The sequence below is a fragment of the Pseudopipra pipra genome, chromosome 1 (genome assembly GCF_036250125.1).
Source record: "Pseudopipra pipra isolate bDixPip1 chromosome 1, bDixPip1.hap1, whole genome shotgun sequence".
Classification (NCBI taxonomy): domain Eukaryota; kingdom Metazoa; phylum Chordata; class Aves; order Passeriformes; family Pipridae; genus Pseudopipra; species Pseudopipra pipra.
The window spans coordinates 138,925,965-138,952,261 of NC_087549.1; the positions used below are offsets into that span (position 1 = coordinate 138,925,965).

Sequence of the window (26,297 nt, forward strand, 5' to 3'; positions counted from 1 at the left end):
CAGTATTTTGGGATGTAAAAACACAGCACAGGTTGGCAATTTTCCTTAAGTTCTGAGGGAACATCAAGAAAGTGTCTTTACTTTCTTGTTGTAGTAAACGTCAGGTAAATAAAGATACTTACTTGATGTTAGTCTTACTAACTGCAATTATTTGAAATTTTAAAAGCACTCATCTTGTGCTTTTAAAAGCAGTCATCTTGTGCTAAAGCACTTGAAGATGCATTATCCATACTGCCAACAGGGGGTTTTCCACTGTCAAAACTCTGTGGGCAGCTCGGAAAGAAAACAGAATACTATTTTCACTTTTCAGACAAAATATACTCTACTTTGTTTCACTCTCTACTACACTTTTCTTGTGTATTTTCACATCTTTTCACTGTTCTTAGGCAGTGGCATTAGTTTACACATTCACTGACTGTGTCTGTCCTTTTATTTTTCTGCTTATTTAAGGCTAAGTCAAGTAACCTCAGTGCACCTGGCATGGCACAGTCATTGCTGAGGCCACAGTCAGTCCTGATTAAGAGGAACTCACTGCAGCCTCCTCCTCCACCTGAAAGGCGATCATCTGCTATTTCTGCTTCACCAATTCTACCCCCCAAAGTGAAACGAGACAGCGGCATTTTCCTAACAGATCCAGAGAGCTTTCCAGCCCCACCACCTACACTGATGATTGATTTTCCACCACCACCTCCGTCTGATTTCTGTGACCCACCTCCTGATTTTGTGCCTCCACCACCACCAGTCTCCAGCAGCAGTAATGGAGACCTGCCAGTGCCCCCTCCACCTCCACCTGTCTCCAGTAAGCCGCCACCACCTCCAGCAAAGAAACCTGTGCCTCTTCCTCCAAAAAGGCTAGAAAACACAGGAGCAGATGGAGAGCCAAGGTCAGCTGGGCCACCTCCCACTGGGGCTGGAGGCAGGCAAGCAGATTTCATGTCTGACCTAATGAAAGCTCTTGAGAAGAAGAGGGGCAACAACTCCTGAACTCTGGGAGCAGGTGGACTTTAAGACATAGCTGGTTTTGTGAGGCATCATAGAAGTGCACGCTGGATCAGGCTCTTCCAGGAGGAATTCTCCTTCAGAGTTCCTTTTGGGGGTCTCAAGAAGGTGGGGTGCCCTTTGTCCCCCTCTTTGTCTCTAGAGCCTGCTCCTTCCCCCCCTACATCTCACCACCCCCTGTTCTTGACTCCCATTCCTGCACCAGGCCAAGGTAAGAATTGACTGGAGAGTCTTGCTTCACTCCACAAGGACAGCCAGGGGTGGTGGAGCAGCACTCCAGAGCCAGCCAGCAAGTGAAATGCATCTTCTGTGGCTGCCTCTCTAGTGGAACTGGAGCTAAAGGAAAAATACAACAATGTTCTCATGTGAATTTTGAGAAGTGGGAAGATCCCTTTTCACAGAATTGCCCTTAAAGGTTCTTTATTGAAAAACCCCCCGCCTATGGGGATGTTTTTTCCAATAAAAAGACCCTCTTGAAAAATGTTTTAAATAGTCTGTCTTAAAAAGTAAAACCTCAGCTAGATTATTCTGAGATGCATGTCAGGGCCAGGACCATTTCCAGACAGTGTCACCCCAAATGTTACACACTCCTGTTTCTATATGTAACTCGGTCATACCTGGTCAGCATTTTCAGCTGCTGTCTTGAAATCTCATTTATTTGGTTAACCTTAGACAAATAAAAATGTTTATTTTGAAATCATGTATGCTTCCCTTGGTAAGCAGGATTTTTCTTCTGTTGGTTAACATTTGTCTTCAAACTGTACCTAGAAATAATCTGTCTTGTGAAAGACTTTGTAATTATCTTGTACCTGATAGGAATGTCTCCTCCTACAATTTTTTCATTTGTTCTCCCCATTTAATTGTCCATTGTTCATTTAGGAAGCATTCATTGTTAGTTCTCAAATAAAAATAGCTTCTATTTTACATCTGCACAAAGTGTCACAGTTAATGAAGAGGCGTTTTACTGCCAATTGGAATGACTTAAAATATTTTTAAAGAATTTTTGCCTATACCTTCTAGTCTTTTTTTTTTATAATTCCAGTCTTTGCCTCTTCTCATGCACACTTGATCTTCTAAGATAATATAAATAATATATTTCTGTATTTTGAATTATAAAAAAGCATAAAAAGCAAAATGTGTTTGTCAGAATGGATTCCTACGTCCAGAAGTGGTGGTGGAGGCAAGAGAATGACAAGCTGGTGGCAGTGCCACAGCCTGTGAAAGTTTTGGGTCACCTCTAGTCTTATTTTTGGCTTAAGGTTGGTTTGTCAATACCCTCATACATGCATAACAAGCTTGGCAGAAATAAGAAGGCTGTAACCAGTGCTTGACGTTGAGGAGCCAGACCCCTGACAAGTTGGAGCAAGGCAAGGTAAAACATGCTCAGCTCCACTAGAAGGGGTGTGTGGTACCTGGTCAAAGCAGAAAGTACAGGCTCTTGGACAGAGCTGGAGTGAAGGGTGGTGTTGGATACAAGAGGAACTTGGGGATGCACTGAAGCTGTTGCAGAACTGAGATGCTTCAGCCAGGGAAGTGCCAGGTAAGTCACTAAAACAAGCTTCATGTGACTTCCCACAGCTGAATCTGTTCTCACTTGAGACAAGCTGAAGCTAAGGGATGCTTTTCCTGCAGGAATCATGCCCATCAACACAGTTACTCAAGTACAGCCATGGAACAACCACTCTGTTTCCTCCTTCCTTTCCTTGTCAGCAGTGTAAGCATTGCATATGGGGAGGGGAGATGTCTCACGACTGCTGGTAACCGTCTGTTGCTCTGCAGCCCGTGGCTGAGGAGCTGGCATTGGTGGCACGACACTACAGCTTGTACACCCCTGTCTCTACTGCTAAATAAAGAGGAGCAGGAGGATGCAAGCTTGAGTGCTGGCCCAGTGCTTTCCCACACCGCCCAAGTGGGCCTAAGCACAGTCCCAGACACAACTCAAGGAACTGCCTAGGACAGGCACATTCCCAGAAGACAACATGGACAAGTCTAAAGCAGTTTTCACTCCCCACACAGAGATCTGCCATGGTGCAGCTGTGGCCAGTCAGGGCACCAGTTCATGGGCCAGGGGACTATTTTCTGGTCCTCTTACTTACCAATACAGAGTCCATCCAGCTTTTACTGGTTTTCTAGTTCCCTTGCTTTTCCTGAACTAAGCAAAAAGTTCTCACGAGGAGAGTGGTGGGTTCTCACTGTGCCCACCACTAACACAAATATTACCTGGAAGTTTTTAATTGACATGCTGGGGCATTCAAAAGGTATCTTGGCACCTTCAAACAGCCAAACTGGGAAATGCTCTTGAGATCAGTGCAAGGGCTTATAAGCTTAGTATGAGCCTTAAGTTAAAAATGCAGGGGGAAAATACTAACTAGTTAAAAGTAGGAGGGTTAAAACTAGGAGTTAAAAAAACCCAAAAAACCAAACCAGAAAAGAGGATTACTGTTTCCCAATCCCTTTCCATATATAACTGAGGTAAGTGTTACGTGGAATCATTCAAGAGCTAGGTGTCATTTTCTGACAAGGTGTTAGGAGTACACATCTTCAACACAGGTGACAACAGCTGTCTGCTATCCAGCTATTTTTAAATCAAATTAATTTTATGAAATATACACACAGCATCAAAATAAAGTGGGACATGTCCTTATAAAAATGTTGCACAATAAGCTAATTTCTCTGATTCAAAAAGGCACTGAGACTTCTACAAGGCTTTTCTAGCATTCATTCTTCTCATCAGAACGCTCAGCCTCTCACCCTATTTCCTCCCTTCTTTTTTGTTACAGCACAATAAACTCAATTTTATACAATTTACATCTGCAATCGTAACTCTTTCACTTAATCTTACACAAAAGAAGTTGAACTTTCTTCAAAACAAAAAATAATTAAGGCCTATAGAGAACTCCAGAAATCAAATAAAATGCTGTGATGATTAGACCTCTATCGACTACTTTGTGTATGTACATGGTAGTACTGAATTTCTGAAATGTAAGATTTAAACTCCATTCAAAGAACAAAGCTGCCATCTTAATGATACACAATTATTTAGCTTGATCTGGTACCAAAACATGCTGCAAAATACAAAAAGATCTTCCAATGGTGTAATTCAAAGCATTTGTAAAAATAGAAGTTAATCCTTCCACCTCTATCTAACCTATTGCCATACAAATGGTCTGTAGATGATGGCTGTATGTATATCACTAGAGCTTACAGTATTTTGCAGCATGTTATTTTTAACCTTTCTCCATACCTCAAATGGAAGCAGTCTCAGCAGCTGCCATCTCCTTTGGGCTCTTACATCTCTAATCTGGAAGAAGGACGTCCTTCAAGACATCGCTTTTTCATCAGTCCTTAGGATTAGAAAGGTTAGAGTCATGTGGAAAAGTCCATATGTGGGGGATCAGCACTGCCGTCCCTTCAAAATTGTCCTCCAGTACAGAAAGAGCATAAGAGCACGGACTGAGCACACCTGTTTGATTACCAGCCCCAGTATTGTTATTCCCCATCTGTTCTTGCATCCCTGCTCTGTTCATGTAACATGAGGGAAGAAGCAGCTCCAGAAAGACAGGTGCCAGCCAAGGATTTCAGGGAATATATCATCAAACACAGTATTAATGTCTGCATTATCATAATAAACCATAATGATTAAAACCTGGAAGTGGAAAGGGACATGGTACCAAATGCTGAGCACGATGTGGGCTCATTTCTCTAATTCTACCAAACCTAGTTAAAAGATAGTGTTGGGATAACCATCTGCTTTGTGTTTTTCATGCACTCTTTGCCAGGCACTTTGAGAGTGGAAAAGTAGAAACTTAAATGGATAGTGGCAAAACTACAGAACAGAACTATTATTTAGCAGTTATCCTTGACAGCCTCACAGGAACTGGGAAATACGCATATTCTGTTTGAGGGAAACACACAGAACAGATTAGGTATCATTAAGACTTAGGAATTCTCATGGTCTTGGGGAATATTCTAAGGCAGTGTGATCACCTTTAACAGTCAGTACTGACTATTATGAAATCAGAATAGTTACTAAAATCAGATTATGTAAACTCATGGTAAAACTAGGGGAAAGAAAATGGAGATTTGCCTTCACATAAATCCAGGAAAGAAGACATGACTGAGTCCATGAATAAACTCCTGGAGAAGAGAGAGAGTTGACCTACTCTCCGCAGCCACAGGAATACGTGAAACCAACTTTCAGGGCTTGCTTCATTCTCTCAGACATTTTTTTAAGAACCTGAGAAGCCTCACAGGGAGCAGTACATGCCACTGCTTGTAAAACAGCTCTCATTTGGGCTGCTCTGGTTTTACCAGATGTGGATGGTGATGCTGGAGGCTTTCTTTACCTGTAACTGTGGGTGATGCAGAGGCCGACTTGCCCCTAATAGGATTCAACATTTATAAAACACTTTGAAGAAAAATGCAATATAAAAATGCTCTGTATTTATGCAGTTAATCCGTAAGGTAAAGATGTACAGGCAGCCATGTTTGGCCCCCACAAAACAGAAACTTCCCAGACATTTGGTAAAACATGAATTGGAGATCTCCCCTTTCACCTAATTGCTGCATTTCCCCTGCAGACACAAAAACATTCTTTAAATCATCACTTACTTGAGTGCAACCCACTCCCCCTTAGGTGGTAATGCTGACGTTCACACGTTTCCTCACAACACCATTTTGCTTGGAATTGTCGAGAAGATGCATCAGTGCCAGGGTTTCAGTGGGCTGGAACACAGCCCAGTGCTAAAGGGTTTCAACAGGCCCCCAGCAGCCCAAACCTTTGGTCTGGAGGTGGTGCCAGCTCAAACACTGATCCCAGTGATCCAAGGAGGGCACTTTCTACCTGCACAAGGAATGCTAACCCAGGCTGAACTTGCCTAAGTTGCTTAAACTTCAGACTGGAATTTCAGAAAACTGTAAATATCTGTTTTGTGCCTCCCATTATGAGGCACATTTGAACAACTGCATTTACATTTGAACAGCTGTATATCTGAGGGGAAACCACCCTGAGTAATCGTGTTGATTATAGCTAAGAAGTAAAGGCATTCAAATATTTTTTTAGTCCCTAAAAGATTTCTAATATAATTTTTTTTCCACACTAATTATATTTCTAGAAGTAGATTTGTGAAATTTTAATTATACCACTAATAGATCCTAAAACAATCCATTTGGGATTTGGGAACAGACAAGGTAACATCAAGAAGTAACAAGCCCTCAGATAAGTGATTTTTTCCTGTAAATTTTCTAGCACAGTGTTAGACATGATTGCTGATGTATTAATTTTGCCTTAATTATACACTAAATTTTGTGGAACTAGAGTATCAAACAAGGATAAATAGCAAGACCTAGGGCTCAAAGACCTTTAAATACTTTTCCTGCAAGATTTTTGTAAGTCCCTTACAACATAAGGTGGCTGAATAGAAAAGCTATATTTACCTGACTACATACATAGTGAGATATTTCCAAGACAATCCTTTTCCAGATCCAATTGGTAAAATCTTCCTGAGGCTTTTTATGCATGCACCAACAATCTTTCTACTAGTATCAAAAGATACACTTTCAAAGAGCAGTGGCCCAGGCTTGATAGGCACCTGACACCAGCAAAGACACCAAAATTTATTCTGGGATAAGTCACTCCCAAGACAGACATCTTTGCTCACTATTTAACTGAATTTTCTTTAAATCTCTGTTGTCAGTTTAATGGGACAAAAGAAGATCAGAAAGAGAAAAGATGTCAAGGTATAAGTGTAAGATGATCCCCTGTGCCAGCTCTGCAAAAGACTTAAGAAAATGTATGTCTGCAGAATGCAATGATATTTGACCAGTGCATAACAGCAAGAAGAAAATTAATCAAAATACCACATTATTAAAACTAGCTTAGATGGATTTTAAATTGATCAGTCAGTAAAAGCTATTGAGACCCACCTGACCAGCTATGAATTCTGAAAGGTTAAGTGTGACAGCTTGGCAGAACTTAAATATTGTTACTCAAAGTAATGCACAGAAGAATGTGAAAGGCAGAGTTATCAACACCAATATAATTGGCTGATGCAACCACACATACTGATCCATTTCCTTAATCTTCAGACTTCAACAAAAATTGGTCAAGATCTTGTCTTGCCTAACAAAGTAGCACATTCCAGTCCACAAAGCATAAGGGAGAAGAGTTCTTGTGGCTTGGTCCATTAATCCTATTTGAAGGCCTGAGCTTCGACCTGAATCATTTTTCTTCCTTGTTCAAATTTCTCTCAGGATGAACAGCTTACTTTCAGATCCTTGGCCCAAGCTGGGGGGCGCAGGGAGTAGCCTGCTCGCTCTGCAGCCTCCTGTCTCTGGAAGGGATGTTGTAAAACCTGCTCGAGGAGACGGACCTGGAAGCAATGAAAAATGGGTACGTTTTTATACAAAATGTTTTTCTGCAAACAAGGAAAGTTTCTTCCACCACCCTCCTGGTTCCAGAAACTATCACATGAATTGCTTACTATTATTAGTACTACTATTAATATAGTCACCACTATTCATAACTAATGCTATTAATAATTTTGTTAATATTTTAAATTGTAATTGGTGTTAGATAGTACAATGTGGGTCAAAGTGTAGTACAGTTCAAAGTGTAAATGCAAAAACTGTTCCATTAGCTATTATGCCAATTATTATTAAATATGTCAAGAAAAAAAGAAATAATTTTACCTCAGAGAAATCATTCAAATTAGATTTTTGCACTGCTGATTCTGCCATCCAATTCCTAAGTATGTATCTTGGATTAACAGCTGAAACCAAGAGTAAATCATGTTAAATTTAGTTAGACATATTCAACAAAAGGCAAATACAGTCATTGAAACATGTCATTGAAATCTTCAAAAAGGTTTAATTTGCAGATCAAGGACAAAAGCATAAAAAGGAAAAGGAATTAATCAATCTATTTATTTTTATGAGTTGCTAAAAGGATTTTTTTAAACTTGTACAATCAGTGATGCCAAAGTGTCAAACAAAAATTAGAATGGTAAAGAACATGACATTGATATATAAAGAATTTCCCATTAAGAACACAGCAAACTTCTCAAGTGTGATGAGTTTACCATGGCCTAGGTTCCTGCTACATTGCTGGAAAGCATATTTCAATGTTGTCAATACCTTCCTGGAGATCATAAAAATGAATATTTTATTACTTATTTTAAAAAGTAATTATTAAGATATCCATTAAAGTATATGTACTTAGATACTCCTATATCATATAACAGAAGTTTAGCCATAAAGGCCTTTAATGTTGCATTTCAATTGTATTTTTTAAAAACTACTTTTTCAACTTTCCTTTTAATCTCTCTTTTAATTTTTCTGGCCAAGTATTTAATTTAGTTCAGTAAATAGATTTTCAATAGTAAAGTGTGTTAACTACTTAAAAAGACTATTTTAAAGGCGAAAAAGTTAACATATGACTCATATAAAAAATTATAATTTACATTAAAACCGTGAGTCATATTAGCAGGAGAATATTTGTCTCAGAAATATATTCTTAACCATTGCAAATTGACAAGTTTCACAGTAGAGTTAAAAATATCTGTAATTAACACAAGTGACAAGATAATTATGAAAGAGTAAGACAAGCGACATAAGAAAAGGACAAAGCAAAAGAAATTTTGTGGCCTTATAAGCATGATCTGGTCTACTTTTTTTTTACAAGCTTCTTTTGTAAAGAAATACAATTATAGACTTGGATTGTCAAAACTTTTGTGATCAACTCCTTAGGAGCTGAATTTAGGCAGTATAAGATAAAGTACTACTAAGAACTGAAAACTAAATAAAGGGAGGAGAAAAATAAAAATAAGTGCTCAACTTCAAATGATTCAAGGCAATGTACTTTGAGAAGTGAGGTATCTTATGACACATACTAACAATTAGGGAAAGGTAATGAATAATGAGGTGCTAACAGCAAAATATTCAAGGTCAGTCAAAGACAGCAATACACAATTTAGGTGTGACTTCCCAAACCATATAAAAATCTGAAGACTCACAACAGTTTTGTCTTTAAAGTGAAATGCTGGGTAAAAATGCAGAGTTGACTGTGTTGAGCCAGATTTCTGCTGCAAGTTGTACTGACAAGGGACAGCTGTTACAAGCAAATCTTAAACAAACAAACAAACAAACAAACGAAAAGAAAAAACCGAACAATTTTAAAGAGACCACAGGGGCATCTAAGTGATCTATTTAAATGCATGGATGTAAAAATGCAGTACCTTTGCCATTCTGTGTTTAGAATGACTTGGAGCATCAAAGCATCTTCCTCTGCCTTCTATGACTAGATAGTCCTTTCACAAGGAGTTTTTTCTCCGGGTGAAGAAAAAAAAGTGGGTGCCTATCAGAAACCTGAATTCTGTATAACATGTTGAAAGGCTCTGGGCATATTTAAACATAAGACAAATCTTGGTCCATTGAGCCAGTACAGGATGCCTACCAGAACCTTTCCTGTCACTGAAGGTTCATCACCAGACAAGACCAGTGTTCTGAGTAATGCAAACCAAGACATTCCCAGACTGCTGAAGGAAGGAAGTGCAGATAAAAATGATGTTACTAGCACTCAGGAAAAGCTGATACAGCAAAAGAGGAAGAGGAAGGGCATCTCTCACAAGGAAATCAAATCCCAGGGGCCCTTTCAGGAAGCACCCTACTTTACAACGAAGAGTTACAACTTGGGCAGCAGCCACAGCATTCTCACACACTTAGACTTCAAGCCACTGATCTGACTATGACTGTATTCATAATGGAAGGGATTTGTGTCTGACCAATTTCTATAAACACAGACAAATTAAGGATTTATTATTTTAAGGAGGGGAAAGGCAAGATACCTAAGGAGGAAGCGAGCCTCATGGTAGCCAAGGAATTTCTTGGTCATTTGGCTTTTGTAAAAAGTACATACATATTCACAGGTGTAGCCATACACACATGGCTAAATTCTAATCACAAGAGTGGATGAAACCAGAGACAGCCACAATGAATGTACAGTGTTACAAGACTTGCAGCTGTGTAATGAGAGTTTCTCCCATTCGGAAGAACGGTACATTTTAGTTCTTCCTGACAGGAAAAATAACTAACACTAAAGAAACCTTTGTAAAGAAGTATTTGTCCTTTCCAATTATCCAATTCCTTTGGATCCTTTACTTACTTGTCATTCTTGTTCTTCTTTTGCTGTCTGAATCACCCTTGTTACTATACATGGAAAACAAACCAAAAGAAGAAAAACAGAAAGTGCTTTTAGCTAATGAGGATTATGCCGATTTATTTTTAGAAATATCTTATCTGACTTTCATTAAAATCATTAAGTGTTCTGCTTTTGTGTTCAGTGGAAGCAGGTGTGAATCTCTAAGAATGATTAGACTTGGAAAAGACTGTACCCCTTCTTGTAGGTTTTGTATCCTGTATTAATTTTTCCTAAGAATTGTATTTACTGAATAAAATTTCCAAGTACATGATATATGTGTCTTTTCACTACTATTAGCCATACATACCATATACAACTAAGAAAAACACATTACATTCTTTATTAAGACAAAAGAATCAGTGTTCCTATCTATGCAACATCAGCATTTTCCAAACACAGTCTGTGTATTCATGACTGTTCAACTTCCATCTGCTGTCATCATAAAGCAATGTTATTACATAGTAAATATATACATATGTTACCAGTAATTAAACACTATTCATTCCTATGTATTTGCAAGGCCTGTTTGTGATTTTTGGACTGAATCTGTAGGACTGGTATTTTAACAAAAATTGTTAACCAAAAAATCTCATAAAAATACAGACCACTCCTCCCATGTAATTTTTATGTAGCTGTATGTCAAAACAGAACTACAAGAGTAATTATTACCGAATCCAGCACAATCTAGAACCAAAAAAGGCATATAAAACCATGTTTGGGCGAGTTTATTAGACCCACCAAAGATTATGAAAATTTGCCTGATTCTGGCAAATACACACTTGAAAAGGCATCAGACTTACCGTTTTAATCTCAAGAGGTACATAGTAACCCATTCTGAAAATAATTTGTGTTCACTCAGATCCTGGAGAGTCCAGAACTCCTAAAGAGAAAGAAACAGTTAGAGGCAGGTAATCAGAATTTTCTTCCTGTTAAGCAAAATCCAAAGTAAGCAAAAGAAAACTGTGGTTTAACCCCAGCTGGCAACTAAGCCCCACATAAACACTCGCTCACTCTTCCCTTCAGTAGGATAGGGTAGAGAATCAGAAGGTTAAAAGTAAGAAAATTCAGGGGTTGAGATAATAAAAGTGTAATAATTGAAACAATTTAATAATAATAATATAATAATAATAGTAATGAAAAGAAAAATAACAAAAGGAGAGACAAATAAAACTGAAGAAAAACAAGTGATGCTCATCAACCAATGCCCAGCCAGTTCCCAAACAGTGGCCCTCCACCAGTTTTCCCCTACTTTATTTGCTGAGCATGACACCATATGGTGTGGGATATCCCTATGGCCAGTTCGGGTCAGCTGTCCTGGCTCTGTGCCCTCCCAGCTTCCCGTGCACATCCAGCCTCCTCACTGGCAGGGCACCCAGTTATTACTTGCCTAGTATTTCACTCCAATTCAAACATTTGAGCTATATTTCCACTTCTAAAGATTGCACTAAATCCAGGTAAAAATTTTATCTCTTTTAAATATTTTCATCTCTTTTAGGGTTGTACGTGGTCCTGAAGAATATGTTTAGGCTGAGCTAGCAGCAACACAGGATAGGATAGCAGGCTGAGCAGGAAACTATAGCAAAATGTGTTCTTATGCTTTAAGTTAAATTTAAAACCAATCTTGTGCTCAAGAAAGGGCAGAAGCCACTCTGAGCAAAGGGCTGTAGCAGGAGTTTATGACGAGATGGGATCTCACTTACCATTACATACTGTGACAAGCTGATGGGCCTGAGAGCAGAGGTTTAGGCCACCTCGTAAACCCATGTTAGGAATAATTCAGTTGACCTGAGTTTGAAATTTTCTTTATGAGCCCTGTCCAACTTCACTTGTTGGACAAAAGGTATTCTTAAGCAAAACAACAAAAAAAAGGGAGGGGAGGGGGAGGAAAGGTCTTCGTAGCAGATCCCCTTAAATGTGGAGAAAATCACATACCCACCTGTGTATAAGAATTTATGACTACTCATATTGGACCTGTACCAGAGGATGAAAATCTGACTTCATCACTCTTCATTAGTGCACCTTCCATTAGCACTTCTCATTAACATATCCTTCATTACCAGACACAGGCTTAACAAGGGGTAGTAGCATGACACAGATGTATTAGACTTACTCTCCCTTAATAATGCTACAATGACATATTTCCCAGATAAATCAGGCTTGAGACATCCTCTAGTATATCAGGGTAATGTCCAACTTGATTTACTCGTTCTATATTAAGTATTCTTAAAACTAGGTGCTTGTATTAATACCTCAGGAATATGGAGCTCCCTTAACTGGTCTTCAGTAATTTCACTCAGTTCTCGAAATGTCATTGTAAAATCAGCCTTGGTATCTTCCATAATCTAGTGAAATAAAGATCCTTCTATTAGTGCTTTTCAAGTATGGGCTATAAGTTCAGATGTTTGCCAACAAAATTAGCAAAGGAAACTCACTTTCAAGAGGAAAGCAATCAAATAGTTATCATTCTCATTCTCCCCAAGAAGACCCAATTTTGCTTTGAATAGTTCTGTGAAACTGAAAATAATAATAAAGTTAGGAAATTTTTACATAATATAATTTATAGTACTGTGACTAGAAGGTTTGAGTTCTGAAACTGCATACCGGCTGTAATAGCGCTCACCATACCCCTCCAAAATCTGGGAAGCTCTGCAAAAACAAAAGAAATGTCAAGTTGTATTGAACTAAAATGCCCCTGTGGGTAAAATCATACTGTGTACTAAACACAGAAAACTACTTCTGATTGATATCTCAGAAACACTGATATTCTGAATCATCTGGGATCCATCCTTCATAGAAGAATCTTTACAACAGGCTATTAAAATACTACCTTGTTACTTCAGAAGGATGCATGGTCTTCATAAGTAAGCATCTTAAAGAATGAGCTAGACAAAACAGAAAACTAGAGGCAAAGGTCCTACCTTAGTGAAAGGAGAATGAATCACACAAGATCTAGTGTCTCTTTGTGGTCCTATTTTGCTATTATTTATGACCAGTCAACACCTTTCTCCCCTCCCTCCAACCTTATTCCAGCCAATAATTAATCCAGAATCAATTTCCACTTTAAAAAAAAAAAAAGATTTTAAAAGCTAATATTTTTCTTTCCTATGCATATGGTGATTAGAGGGTCTCTCATCTCACTACTTCTTTTAAGCATTAAGATATTTTTAAAGATTACTTACAGATGCTTTTGCCTGGGATCCAATAAAGGTTTTAGGGCTTGTAAGAGCTTGCTCAGATTAAACAGCCCAACATTTGCCTGATTTCCTATTTTATATCTCCTTTCATCATCAGATGTGTTTGGAACAAAATCTGTTTCAAACAAAACACTACTTTTCCATAACAGAGCAATTACAATAAACAATCAGTGTTAAAATATTGAGAGTGAACTCATAAAAGACCTAAAGCTACTAAATATTTAAAGTCAGATCACATGGATACTTATTTACAGTGATTTAACTCAAGATCTATTAGTTGCAAATCTAAGGAATACATCCTTCGCAGACAAGTTCTCATGTGTCACAAGTGACATTTTCCTACTTGAAGATACAAAATAAATTTAATGTTTAAACAGAAAAAGACTATTTTCACATTAAAAACAATGTCTTTTACACTTAGAAACAATGTTTTTTCTACATATAGCACTACTATTTAGCAAACAGATTAAACAAACGAATGTTCAACTGGATTCAGGATTTATAAGTATTTCTGTAAAAGTCACATGTATAAAAAACATGTATTTCATAGGACACCTAAGCAAGATTTTTTTCAGTTGTACAAGCAACCTTTATGTATTCACATAAAAATTAGGGCTAATGTGTTCCAGTATGCAAATCCATTATTTGGGAGATAACAAATACCTGCTTTGCAAGTTATAAGTATCCAGAACTAAAACGTATGCCTATCTACACAGTCTGAGTGGATGTAGCATGAATTCCTTGCTCAGGTCAAATGCAGGTAAGCTGATCAATGCACACAGCACTGCCTGAGTCCCCAGAGGACACTGACAATAAACAGAGCATTAAGGAGGAGACCTGTGACACATCTGTGAGATCTGGTAAGTGGTTCAAATCTGAATTTTAACTCTAAAGGCTTTCATCTGGCTCTAGGGTGCACTGCTGAGCACTGCTGGCACAGCATCAAGGCCTTCTCACTCTGCAACCCCAGAAAGTTCGGGTAGGGCTGGCCAAGAGACTCAGAGAGGACACAGCTGGGACACCTGACCCCAGCTGACCAAAGGGATGTTCCATACCCTATAACATCATGCTCAGCAATTAAAACTGGGGGTAGTTTTTCAAAGGCAGCTGTCACTCAGGGACCAACTCAGCATCTGTGTGGTGGTGGGAGGTGGTGAGTAATTGCCTTTGCAACTTGTTGGTCGCCCCTGTCCCTTTTTTTTTTGCTCTTTGCTTATTCAACTGTCTTTAACTTGACCCATAAGCTTTTTCTCATCCTTGCTTTTCCAATTCTCTCCCTCATTCTGCAGCAGGGGAGAGTGGACAAGTGGCGTGTGGTCCTTAATTACCAGCTGGGGTCAACCCACCAATAATAGAATATTCAATATATAATAATATATAATAATAATTCAGTACAGTAAAAACAATATGACATTTATTCTCACGAGATTTCCTTAATTTGAGGCTGCAAGCTCATGAAAACACACAGTGAGATAATCACTGCTGGTTCTGAAGCTTACTCAGATACAATCTCTAAACAATAATCTAATAATATGCATTTATGTACATACTGGACCTATATATATCAATCCCAGACGGGGTTCATACTTTCAAAGAAAGGTTGTGTAGGTTTGATTAGTTTTCTTCAAATATATAATTAGCTGCTGTGACTATAAAACTAGAGCTTGATGCACACAAAATTACTGTATTACACTTTTGCTTTTGGCTACTTCCAGCAATATCTAACTTTTAGTTTTCTAAGGTTCTGTTGTAGCATCTATTCAACTGATGAAGTTCAAGTGGAAACATTCTCACGAAAATTGATTTAACAGTAATATTTCATTATTGCAACCTGTATAGTCTATCACGAAACTGGCCACTGATACAATTTTTTCCCCTAAAGCTCTTCAAACAATACATATGCTTAGGATTTTTCTGCTAATAATGTTAGGAGTTTTCATGCACATTGAAACTGCATAATTTAATAAAAAGAATTTATTTTAAGTAAAAAAAAAAATTAAAACCAGGTGCTACACTCACTTGGGTCATAGGACTCCATAAATCCAAACGGACCATAATCTATTGTTATGGACAATAAACTGAAGTTATCTGTATTGCACACACCTACAATTAAACAAAAAGGAGGAACAAAAGTTAAAATTCCACCTGACCCCGTAGCCTGTAGGAAATCTGCTGTGAAACAGATCCACTGAATCTGAGAACCCTGGAGCGGCTACTTTTGAGAAATGAGGCTCTGGACAATCAGCTGCTCGAAGCAGGAGGAGGAAGCGCTGGGTGCGTTCCCCGCTCCCCGCGCCAGGTGGCGCCGCTCCCCCTTCGGGCCCCTCAGGGCGGAGCCGGATCGGAGCGCACCGCTGGAGTTTATCCTCGATAATGGAAACCTGGAGCAAAGGCGGGCAGCACTGTGCCCTACGCACTATAAGGGGCCGGGTTTTTATGCGGATGGATCAAATTCAGAGCAGTTAAACTTGTACGTGACATCGACACGTTGTCTTTATACACGGGACTGTTGCAGCAGTTCTGGGAATTCACGCTCCCACCAGGAGACAGCAGAAGAACTGAAGACAAAAGTGAAAAATAAACCCCATTTTTAAGCATATGATTATAAAAAGTCCCTCCTGTAAAGCCAATGCAGCTTACCATGTGCAAACCCCACAGACATCCACAATGCAATCAGATTTGCAGTCTCTGACACGACTGTAGAGAAAAATTCCTAAAATCAAAGACATCTTTTACTTTAAGTCCTCTGTATCAAAAATAGTAAATGACATAAACATTTTATTCACCTTAGAAATATGTAATATATTCTATTTTAAAAAACTTATATCTCTCTCTGTCAGGACTTTTCATTCACATTCTAAATTATGTGAGTGCATAATAAACTTATCCAGCAAAGACTATAGTTCAGTAAGTATTTACAGATGTCCTAAAAGAAATTAAAAACTAAAATTAAAAAAAAAATACACTCTATATACTAGCCTGTATACTAGAATATATTGTATATACTACTTTTATACTAGAAAAACTTCATGACCACTGCTCACTCAAAATTTGAGCAGTAAGAGAACAAAAAAATAACAGAAAATGGAAGCTTCACAATAAACATTTCCGTAACGAAAAGTGGTGAAGAATGTTCACATTTGATTTTGAGAAAACAAAAAAATCAAGAAGCAGATTTTTACTGCATAGAATTAACAAACTTTTGCTAATAAAACCTGGAAGCTTACTTCAAAATTTAAAACCTTTTAAAAGCTGAAACTCTGAAGAGCGTTGTGTAATTTTTGCTCACATGCTTGTGGAAATTAAAAATAACTTTTAAGAAAGACTTACCAGATATCTATTTGAATCATTCATAGCTATTGATGGAAAATGTTCCTGGATGATAAAGTCCAGTAATCTTCTGTAATAGGAGAGGCAGAATTCTTTAAACAAAACTGGTACTTTTAGAACTCATCATTCAAAATTCTTGTTTTCCAACAGCAAACTGCTAATCAACACCTTGCCACAAATAGTTATTAGAAAACTTAGTCTATTTATTCCAATGAGTATGGGATTAAGCTCTTCCAAATGCTTAGAGATAAAACCTAACCCTACGGTTCCAGTCATAAACACAGCTGGAGATTGCCACACAGAGTAAAAATTATTTCCACACATTAAACCTCCAGAGCAGAACAGGATCTGGTTTTGCATGCAGCAATATCCATTTTTCAGGAAAATAGCATTTGCATATGCAAAAAAAAAAAATGTATACAATTACAAGGAATAATTCTTCACCAGAATTCTCAAAAAGTAAATTTTATGGCTGAATTCTTCAACCAAAAAATACTTTAACCCCAAAAAAACCCCAAAACAAAACTTAAAAGCAGTTCCCTAATTCAGTCTTTCAGTTTTACAATAAAAATCTGCTGAGATTAAAAAATAAAAGAAAACAAAACAAAGAATAGTAGCTGTGTAGAGTGATGTGGGAAATTAAACTGAATTATCAGTTACTACAATGTACAACTGCTGTTATGAGTTATTCCTCATTTGTGAGCATCCCAGAACAACTTCTAGTGCTCCTTTTAAATATTTACAGTAGATCTAAAAATTTGTCACGCTGAGAGGCTTAAAACTGTGCAATGATTTCTTACCTAGCATACTTCTCTAATTCTGCCCATTTCTGGAGAGCACACTTTATACAACATACTTATGCTAGTGATTTATTTCATATTTCACAGACAACTACGAAAAATGTAGGAACTTATACTTTCAATTTACAAATCTTTCCAAAGCAAACAACTCCTCCCTAGTGCTTAGTTACCAGAGTTATTTCAGCTACAAAACCTTTCTCATTTTGTAAGACCCAGGCTTTTTACCCTGATGAGGTATCTTTTGAATGCTTGTATAAAAATAGCAGGTTACCTTTCTAAATTATGTAATCTTACTTTCTAAATAATTTATGTCTAAATTCCAAGTGTATACATGCATTCTAATATATATTCAATTTTGAGAAAACCACTACAGTTACTATGGAGATTAAATTCAAACCTTTGTAAATCCAGTTCCCCCGAAAGAGCTAAGATTTCTAAGGATCCTATACGAAACCATGACTTGGCAAGACGTAGCACTATTGCACCTTAAATATAGAGACATATGTGTTTAAATGTAAACAGATTATCAGCAAAATAAAACAGTTGCATAGTAAAAGCCATCATGTGTTATTTCTATAGACACAGAATTTATATATTCACAGTTAAACTGGTATTTTTGTAAGTATGCTTAACACGTAACAGATGAATATGTGTAGTGTATAATATTACTTCACTACACATACATTTTTAATGATAAAGCTTAATTTGCTATACCAGTAACCATAAGCAAAATTCTGTTAGTGCATTAACACTAGAATTACTCCAGAGACAGTAGGAACAGAGAAAGAACCAACATCAACAGATTTTGCCCATATTGTGCCATCCCACTCTTTTTCAGAGCAGGTGTAGATAATGTAGCAATGGCACAGCCACTGTAGCATTCCCACCACCCTAGTACTGCTATCAAAACAATGGAAAATCTTCCTATATCATTTTTGTAATGGCAAGTGAAAATGAAAATTATATTCCTGCAACACATATGCCACAATCATAGAAGACCTGTTCATAGGGCTTCATCTCTTCAACCAAGATATGTTTCAGGCTGATTTTCCCAGGACAAGTTTTATATCTCAGTAAATGAAATTAAACCTATTTAGTACTTTTTATTATACATTTTTGCATGGAGAATGAAGTTACAGCATTGTAACATATTATTTCAAAATATGTTCATTACCTCTTTCTTTCTTAATGTTTCCATTGTAAAACTGGTCTCTCCACACATCATCATCACTTACAACTAAGCTGTAATGCACAAGAAATGAACATTAAAAAGTTATCTCAGCAAAAATAATTTGCAATTAAGTCATATTTTATATAAATTCATTTTGTTCATAAAAAGAAATATCTTTTTGGTGGCATAGCTCTGTATTTTAAAATGACATAGGCAAAGAGTAAGCCAAGGCTTATCAAGGTTCATTAGCAAGGTGTATTTATTTTGTACTTAATATAATGTTGTCCAATTTTCATTATTCACACTGTTCATGGCAAGAGGGCTGCACTCAAAAAAAAAACTGCATTCACTTGGAACCTCAGTGACTGATTAGTGTGATTATAACATTAAATGAGTCACAGTTTCCCTGAGGACAACAGTGAAATCTTGACAGAAAAATTAGACACCAAATTGTTGCATCAGATGGAGGTTGCCCTTTACATGAGACAAAACTGTTGTCTCAGGAACTCTGGGAACAGATCTAGGACGTTTAGCAATCAGGAACTTTTCAAGACACAAAAAAAGACATAATTCTAATGATACGTTACAATTATCCCTTCTTCAGTGGTAGTAGTGCTTGGATTTTTAAAAACAATCTCTTCCTTTCATTTGCCTTGAAATTCTGCACATCCTGTACATTTTCATATTTACCCAAATACTGAGATTTGTGAGTGTTTGGAACAACTTGCTCTAAAATATTTCACAACTTACATTAATTTTATGAAACAAAATACGTAATTTCACTGTATTTTCTGTTAAATCAGGAAAAATCAATCCTCACAAACTATGCAAAGGTATCATGTTCCTCTAAGGTTAACAAGTAGGATGTTTCCATTCCAAAGGAATTGGGATGACACAAACAATCCGGCAGAAGAAATGCTTGGTGCTATCTTCTGAAGGAGGTCTTATCCCTTCAATAGGCCAAGATGACTTCTTGTTCAAGAGTCTAGCAGCAGGATAATTTAGCTAATTTTGTATAATTTTTCTTTATCTTTGCTTGTTGAACTGGAAAATATTCTTTTATTCAGGAGTGACATGGACCTGCTGGAATGGGTCCAGAGGAGGGCCACAAAACTGATCAGAGGGGTGGAGCACCTCTCCAGTGAGGACAGGCTGAGAGAGTTTGGGTTGTTCAGCCTGGAGAACAGAAGGCTCTGGGGAGACCTTACAGCACCTTCAAGTACCTAAAGAGGGCCCATAGGAAAGCTGGAAAGGGACTTTTTGCAAGGGCTGTTAGTGACAGGATGAGGGAAATGGCTTTATACTGAAAGGGGTCAGGTTTAGATTACGTTAGGAAGAAGTTCTTTACTCAAAGGGTGGTGAGACACTGCCCAGAAAGGTGGTAGATGCCTCATCCTTGGAAACATTCCAGGTCAGGTTGGATGGGGCTCTGGACAACCTGATCTAGTTGAAGGTGTCCCTGCTCATTGCAGGGAGGGCTGGACTAGATGACAATTAAAGGTCCCTTCCAACCCAAACAATGATTCCATGATTCAAAATAGTTGGGTGGCATGCTATTTAATATTTAATGCAGCCACTTGTATATGCTGATATTAGGGAGTTGAAGACAGCACAGAGACAGAATCAAACTTTTCTGGAGGTACACAGCAAAGATCAAGAAGCAAACCTAATATTCCATTCATAAACATGACTGAAGACAGTCACGGTGTTAAAATAACTCCCAAGAGTTAAATTTTGAGAGTACACTAGATTCAAGGTCTACATACTTAAGCATAAAATTTTAGAAAGAATTCAGTTGGACCAAAAATGTGGGGTATGCATACATAAATATGTACCAAAAAAATAATGAAATTTTCTGAATCCTTACACAGTGCAGTTGCTTGCAACAGCAACTGTGGCTTTGAAACTAAATTACTGTTATTACATTCAGTATTTTTGAAGATATCTAGTAGATATTCAAATTGAATGTTCTCTTAACTGCAAAAAACAGGCAGTGAATTGTTCCAGAAGGTGGGAAAATGTATCTAGAAATCAATCTGCTCCCATTACTGGAGCTGTACTGATACAAGTAGCGTTAGGATTTTTTTTTTTTAATTACTCATTTGAAACCAATTGGTATGTCTGTAGGATTGAGTAAAAAAACTCTGACATAAGTGAGGTGGAAGAAGAAAATCTTAACCCTTTAAAAGAAAATTAAAAAATTCAAATACAGGGAATGAATCTCAGATACTTACAAAATATTGTGTGTATCAGAGCACCAGGGGACAGGAGTCAGAATAATAATGCTAATAATAATGCTACTAAATTTTCCTATTTTTAACAGACCTCTGCCAGAAGGGTTGTTTCTTTTGACTCTGTAACTCTTAGCAGGCTCTCTGCAAAGTTTCTGTAGAATACCAGCACTACTTTTATTGCTGACAAAAAATCCATAGGGGCATCAACGTTTAGTTACCAATACAAGTTAATGGACATGCAACACTTAAGGGCTGGCCAGGTAGCTGAGCAGCCACATAAAGATACATTCCCACTATAAAAGTAGTTTTCAAATCGTCCCTTAGTTAGTAAGTACCATTACTGGAGAGAAGGCAGCAGCAGACCAGGTGTACACTCAACCACAGGAAATGGAGCACCGAAATTGGTCTTACACCAAAGAAGCTTGGAACAGCACTCACAGAAGGATGGATGGATTATATCCCTCCCTACTCAGCTCTCACTTAAGGGCTGGACTTTACACTCCAAAATGCTCTGCCTGCTTTTTTGCATGAACATCAAGCCCTATGCAAGTAAAGACCACTCTGAAAACTATGCATATTAGCTCACTTTTTTGACCTAATGCATGACACTGCTCACTGCTAGTCCCAGTATGTGACTGAAATTGTACTGTATGAAGTGTTCTTTGTCTGGCAGCACAGTCATAAACTGTAGCACCCCATTGGGAACACAGTACTTAACATTAATAGAGCAAACCAACCTGCTGGGTGTTCTGGGATAAGCTGTAAGGCTTTTCCTCCCACTTCTGCCAAGATGTGACAAGACCTCTGTAAGTGCATCCCACCAGCCTCAGTACAACAGCTCCCCATTGGGAAGAATATGGATGTCAGCTGGGGTTTTTCCAAATTAGGTCTTGCAAACAGTCTGGAGATCTTGTACAGCAGTTAAGAGAGCCAGGCATTTAACCAATCTGCCAGCAGAGAACTAAAGCACGCTGTGTGCTCAGTAGAATTTGCGCAGAGTTAAAGAGTACTTTCATACTAGTTTGGCACTGAACAATTTGTTGAGACGACAGCAAAGAGAGGCTATAACCTGCCTGATGCTTTCCTGCTGATATTCAGACAGATTTAAAGTTCTGCATGAACAGCCAACAGCAAAGGGTCTCAGGATGAAGTCAGTGAATAAACCATCAAAAATGTCTTTTACAAGCACTGCATTTCAACAGAGTAAATGTGATAGAACTAATGCTAGAGAGATTTGCAGACACTTTGCAAATACATGTGGCAGCTGAATACAGGCCTTTTCTGCAGAACATTTACTTTCTCTGAAGCCTTAAACGTTGGAGTACAGACTTGAGACTACTTAGAACACAAAATCAACTTGACATTTTAAACACGATAATCAGTTACTTGATTCTGAGAAAATCATCCAAATGAGTGAAGTATTAAGTCTCCTTTGATTCAAAGAGAATTAGTTTTGGAATTTTTTTTATAAAATCTCTTTGCTCAAGGAGTGTTTGCATAAATAAAGAATTGAGAGCAATTGCCTACATTCAGTACTACCTCCAGTATTAACATCTGTTCACTGACAATTTTTCCCACCAATCTTAAAATGTGCAACTGACTGACTATAACTACAAAAATAGCCACTTTCAACATTTTCCTAGTTGGCTGGATTCTAGGAAAATTTATTCAAATGTTTAAGTTTAGTGTAATAAAAGACTCATTTATTAACCATGAAAAATGTCATTGATTATCCACATACACTAAAGGTATTATTACTGCTTACAGGGCAGGAATCCAGCCCTGCTGGTTTTGCAAGTCAGTGGTAAGAGAACAATTTCTTTGTATTTTAAAGAGATGAAACTCTTGATTGAAATATCATAAACTATGGAGAGGCAAGTTAGTGCCAGATATAATCACTCAATCTAAGTTCCACTTTTTACTTTCTTTACAAGATGAGCCACATTTCAAACTAAGGTAATTCTGTTAAGACAGTCTTACTAGTGAACAACAGCTGCTTACCACTAGACCCAGATAGTACACAATATTGTTTTCAAATGAAGTAGTATTTCAAAGCATAGCAGAGACAAAAGTGATGTGATTAATTGCTGGAGCTTATTATTATCGGAAAGTTTTATCCAAAAATCTATGGAACTGGAGGGATATATTTTGTTCTGATAGCACCCATATGAAAAGACCTATTGTCTTGGAAACTAACTGTCCTGCATTATTGATGCTCAGTGAAACTCAGTCACAAAATTACCTGTAAATGAAGATACTGTGAAAAAGAAAAGAAAAATACCTAGCAGCTCTGCTTGTAGGAATTCCAAGATAGTGCATGGCCTCACTACATAAAAACTCTCTAACAGAAGAGCGAAGCACAGCTCTTCCATCCCCATTCCTACAAAGAACAGAGAAATAAGGAATAGGTCATAAAATCAAAGCAAATTTCAAAAAGAAAACATTCAATTTTGGTGTACACAGAACAACTGCAACTTACCTGGAGTATGGGGTCTTTCCTGACCCTTTCAACTGCAGTTCCCACCTCTCACCATGCCTGCAAAAATATCATTAGCATTTTTAACAGTACACCTTGAGCTATCCATCAATCAACTAAATTGAACACAGAGTTGAATCAGTCATTTAAAAAAAAGTCACACCTGTTTGTATATACTCCAACCAAGTGGACTCTTCCATCCCCCAGCTGACCTGCCCAGGTACCAAACTGACAAAAATGAAAATCAAGTTATTTTCTTCTACCATTTATAACAGTTATGCTTGAAACAATACAAATTACATGTAGGTTCTCTGTGTTCTACACAATATAATGACACATTTTCTCACACAGTCATTATGAGGTTGATCCCTAAAGCTGTTATTTCCACACTCACACCAATAATTAATCAGAAAACCAAAGAAAAAGAATAATGGCAGTAATCCCCACTTTTTTTCACCTTCCAGCTATGATGTACAGGTACAGACCTGCCTCGTATAACGAGCCTTTAAACTCACATGGCTTGTTTTGGTATTTTTAATTGGAAATTACAAACCAAATTCTACCATTCTTCTCCATTAATAATCACACCAATTGCAATAAAGCTTAACTCTTATTAATCATGGTATTGCAGTGAGGCTCTGCCCTTCTTCACTCCTCTGAGCTGATAATACCTGTCACGAATCAGAGCTGGCTAAGCTGCAGGGGTGCTAAGCAGAGTCAGCAGCTAATGGAAGTCAAAAAGACAATTTGCTTCAGGAATAAACAGAAGCAGAGGAAGTAAACATGGTACTGAGAAAGAATATTACAGTTTTCTTCCACCTGCAGCCCCTTATGAAAATCAAATCTGCAATCAAAATGTTAATAAGTGTTCAGGTACTTACAGGTATTATCAAGGTATAATTCACATGAAAATGCTACATAATTCAACTTGGAAGAAATGAGTGCCACAGTTACCTGGTGACCCCCATATCTATGGGCCAATGGAACAGACCCAAGTATCACTTTCCCACCACTGACGAACTCAAGAAAATCAGATGTTCCTTTGACAGATATATCAAGATCCAAAATATTTTCAATAACTTCCTGGAGAAAAAAAGAATACAGTTAGTACTTGAAAATGATCGAATTGTCAGTGGTAATGAACATGTTTTCTCTACAGATTTTGTTACTAAAAGACAGTCCACAATATGTTTTATATATGCTTAAGTATGTTTTAAATATGTTTAAAGTATATAGTGATGAGATGCTTTTACAATAAATAGGACATGAATATTAAAATATACTTTAGTACACATATTAACAATCTCTACTAATTAGAGAGGAATAAAAAACAACAACCAACCTTTGAAACAGCTACAAGACGAACTCTAGATTTAAAAGGTGTAGGATAAACAATTGAAAAAATGCAGTTTCTCACATTACGGACATAATTTTCCTGGATCACATCAACTGGAAAAGGATCTGTAAACATGAAAGAGAGAAAAAATGTCTTTTAAAAATTAATCATATCTTTCTAATGCCTTTCATCTTAAATAAAAATAATTCAGAAACAACTAAAACTCAAGTATTTACCACAATCTATATTAAGCCTGCATGAAAAGCAAGCCCAAATAAATTTAGGTTTTTATTCCGTTTGGAATTTTTGAAAAGAAAGACTGAATTCTGCAGTTAAAAGAATCTAGCAGGGCATGCTATGTTTAAGATCTAAACCATATCTAAGCAGTTTCATATTGCACTACATTAAATACAACTCTAAAAGATATTTATATGAGACAGAGTTCAGCTATTCCCACAGCTGAATGTAGTTCAGTGCTGCACAGTGTAGTGCAACAGATTTAAGTCACTTTGCACCATTAACTGCTGTATATAGTCCATATGCAGCAATGATCACCATGTAACCTAAGAAACCCTATGAAGTCTTTTCTGAGCAATGTAAACAGTGAATGAAAGGCTCAGAAGATGTAGTTCTCGCTGTAGCATAACATATGTACTCAGAAGATGTGCTTCATTCTTCCTTCGGACTTATTCTGTGCCCCAATCCATGGTAAGAGAGGACAAATATTGTTTTAAAACACTTTACTAATACTATGTGGTTTACCATCTTTATGGATTTTTGCTTGCAACAATCTTACAATTCCGCATTAATTATACAATCCTAATACTTTATAGACACTGTTTTCTAAAAATTTTGAGTTAGCCATCTCTGGACCCTTACTGTTAACCATGTTTGTCAATACCTCTACTAACAAATCCTGTTATAGCCAGCTGACACAAGATTTATCACTGACTATTATTTCCTAATGCTCACAAGGAATTTTGTCACCTGATGAAATTAGTTCTGTAATGTTATCATATAAATTACCATAATGATTACAGGCAATTCTGTGTGCCTGAGAGCTATAACGTTTTGTGTACTGCCAGTCAGGTGTCAGGTTATCAATTTTGCATTAACTGGGACTCGGAAAAGAAAACACCAACCAAAAAAGCTCCTTACGGCCAGTCTGGTTTTAATTTTAGAAGTAGTATTTGTGTATATCAGGTCTTCACTTAGTTTCTGCTTGAGTAGCTGCCACAACCCACCAAGCAAGAGCCTCGGGGCAGGGCAGGCGCACACAGCCGGGGCAGGGCAGGCCGTACCTAGGAGGCTGTCGGAGGACAAGGCCCAGGCGCAGAGATCCGCCGCCCCCCGGCGCCGCGGGCACTGCCCCGGCTGGGGGCGGGAGGCGTTCGGGGCCGGGCAGAGCCCGCGGGAGCCGCACAGCGCGGCCACACAGCCCCACGCCAGACAGGCGGCCAGCCAAGGGGGCCACCACATGTCCCCAAACCTTCAGCGAGTCCCCAAAGACACTGGGCCTGAGGTCTCCCTCCTTCAAAGAGAAGGCGGCGAGAGGCGCAAG

At 37.8% G+C, this 26,297-nt stretch overlaps 2 protein-coding genes across 4 annotated transcripts in view; one reads left to right on the top strand and one right to left on the bottom strand.

The window, feature by feature from the left end:
• APBB1IP (amyloid beta precursor protein binding family B member 1 interacting protein) overlaps positions 1–1,923 on the top strand; it is a 64,208-nt gene extending 62,285 nt beyond the window's left edge. Inside the window, exon 14 of the mRNA XM_064635899.1 lies at positions 451–1,923. Within this exon, the coding sequence (XP_064491969.1) occupies positions 451–984 (534 nt within the window). The 3' untranslated portion in view covers positions 985–1,923. The remainder of the gene's footprint in view (positions 1–450) is intronic.
• Positions 1,924–3,575: 1,652 nt separating this feature from the next.
• Positions 3,576–26,226, bottom strand: LOC135402593 (protein adenylyltransferase SelO-like). Of its 3 annotated transcripts, XR_010425189.1 has the most exons (20): positions 25,981–26,226; positions 24,743–24,861; positions 24,355–24,483; positions 23,564–23,628; positions 23,404–23,460; positions 23,206–23,304; positions 18,694–18,761; positions 17,917–18,004; positions 16,720–16,789; positions 16,030–16,102; positions 15,409–15,492; positions 13,375–13,504; positions 12,797–12,841; positions 12,628–12,709; positions 12,445–12,537; positions 10,996–11,075; positions 10,160–10,203; positions 9,234–9,533; positions 7,690–7,769; positions 7,319–7,370 (listed from the first exon to the last, which is right to left on the bottom strand). XR_010425189.1 is itself a non-coding variant. In XM_064635923.1 (19 exons), the coding sequence occupies exons 1-19, from the start codon at positions 26,213–26,215 to the stop codon at positions 7,248–7,250; spliced, it is 1,707 nt and encodes a 568-aa protein (XP_064491993.1). In that variant the 5' UTR covers positions 26,216–26,226; the 3' UTR covers positions 3,576–7,247. The 3 variants fall into 3 exon arrangements, 2 of the variants coding, with proteins under 2 accessions (XP_064491993.1, XP_064491983.1); XM_064635923.1 differs by lacking the exon at positions 9,234–9,533 and having other exon boundaries at positions 3,576–7,370; positions 26,038–26,226; XM_064635913.1 differs by lacking the exon at positions 9,234–9,533 and having other exon boundaries at positions 3,576–7,370.
• Positions 26,227–26,297: the final 71 nt, after the last annotated feature.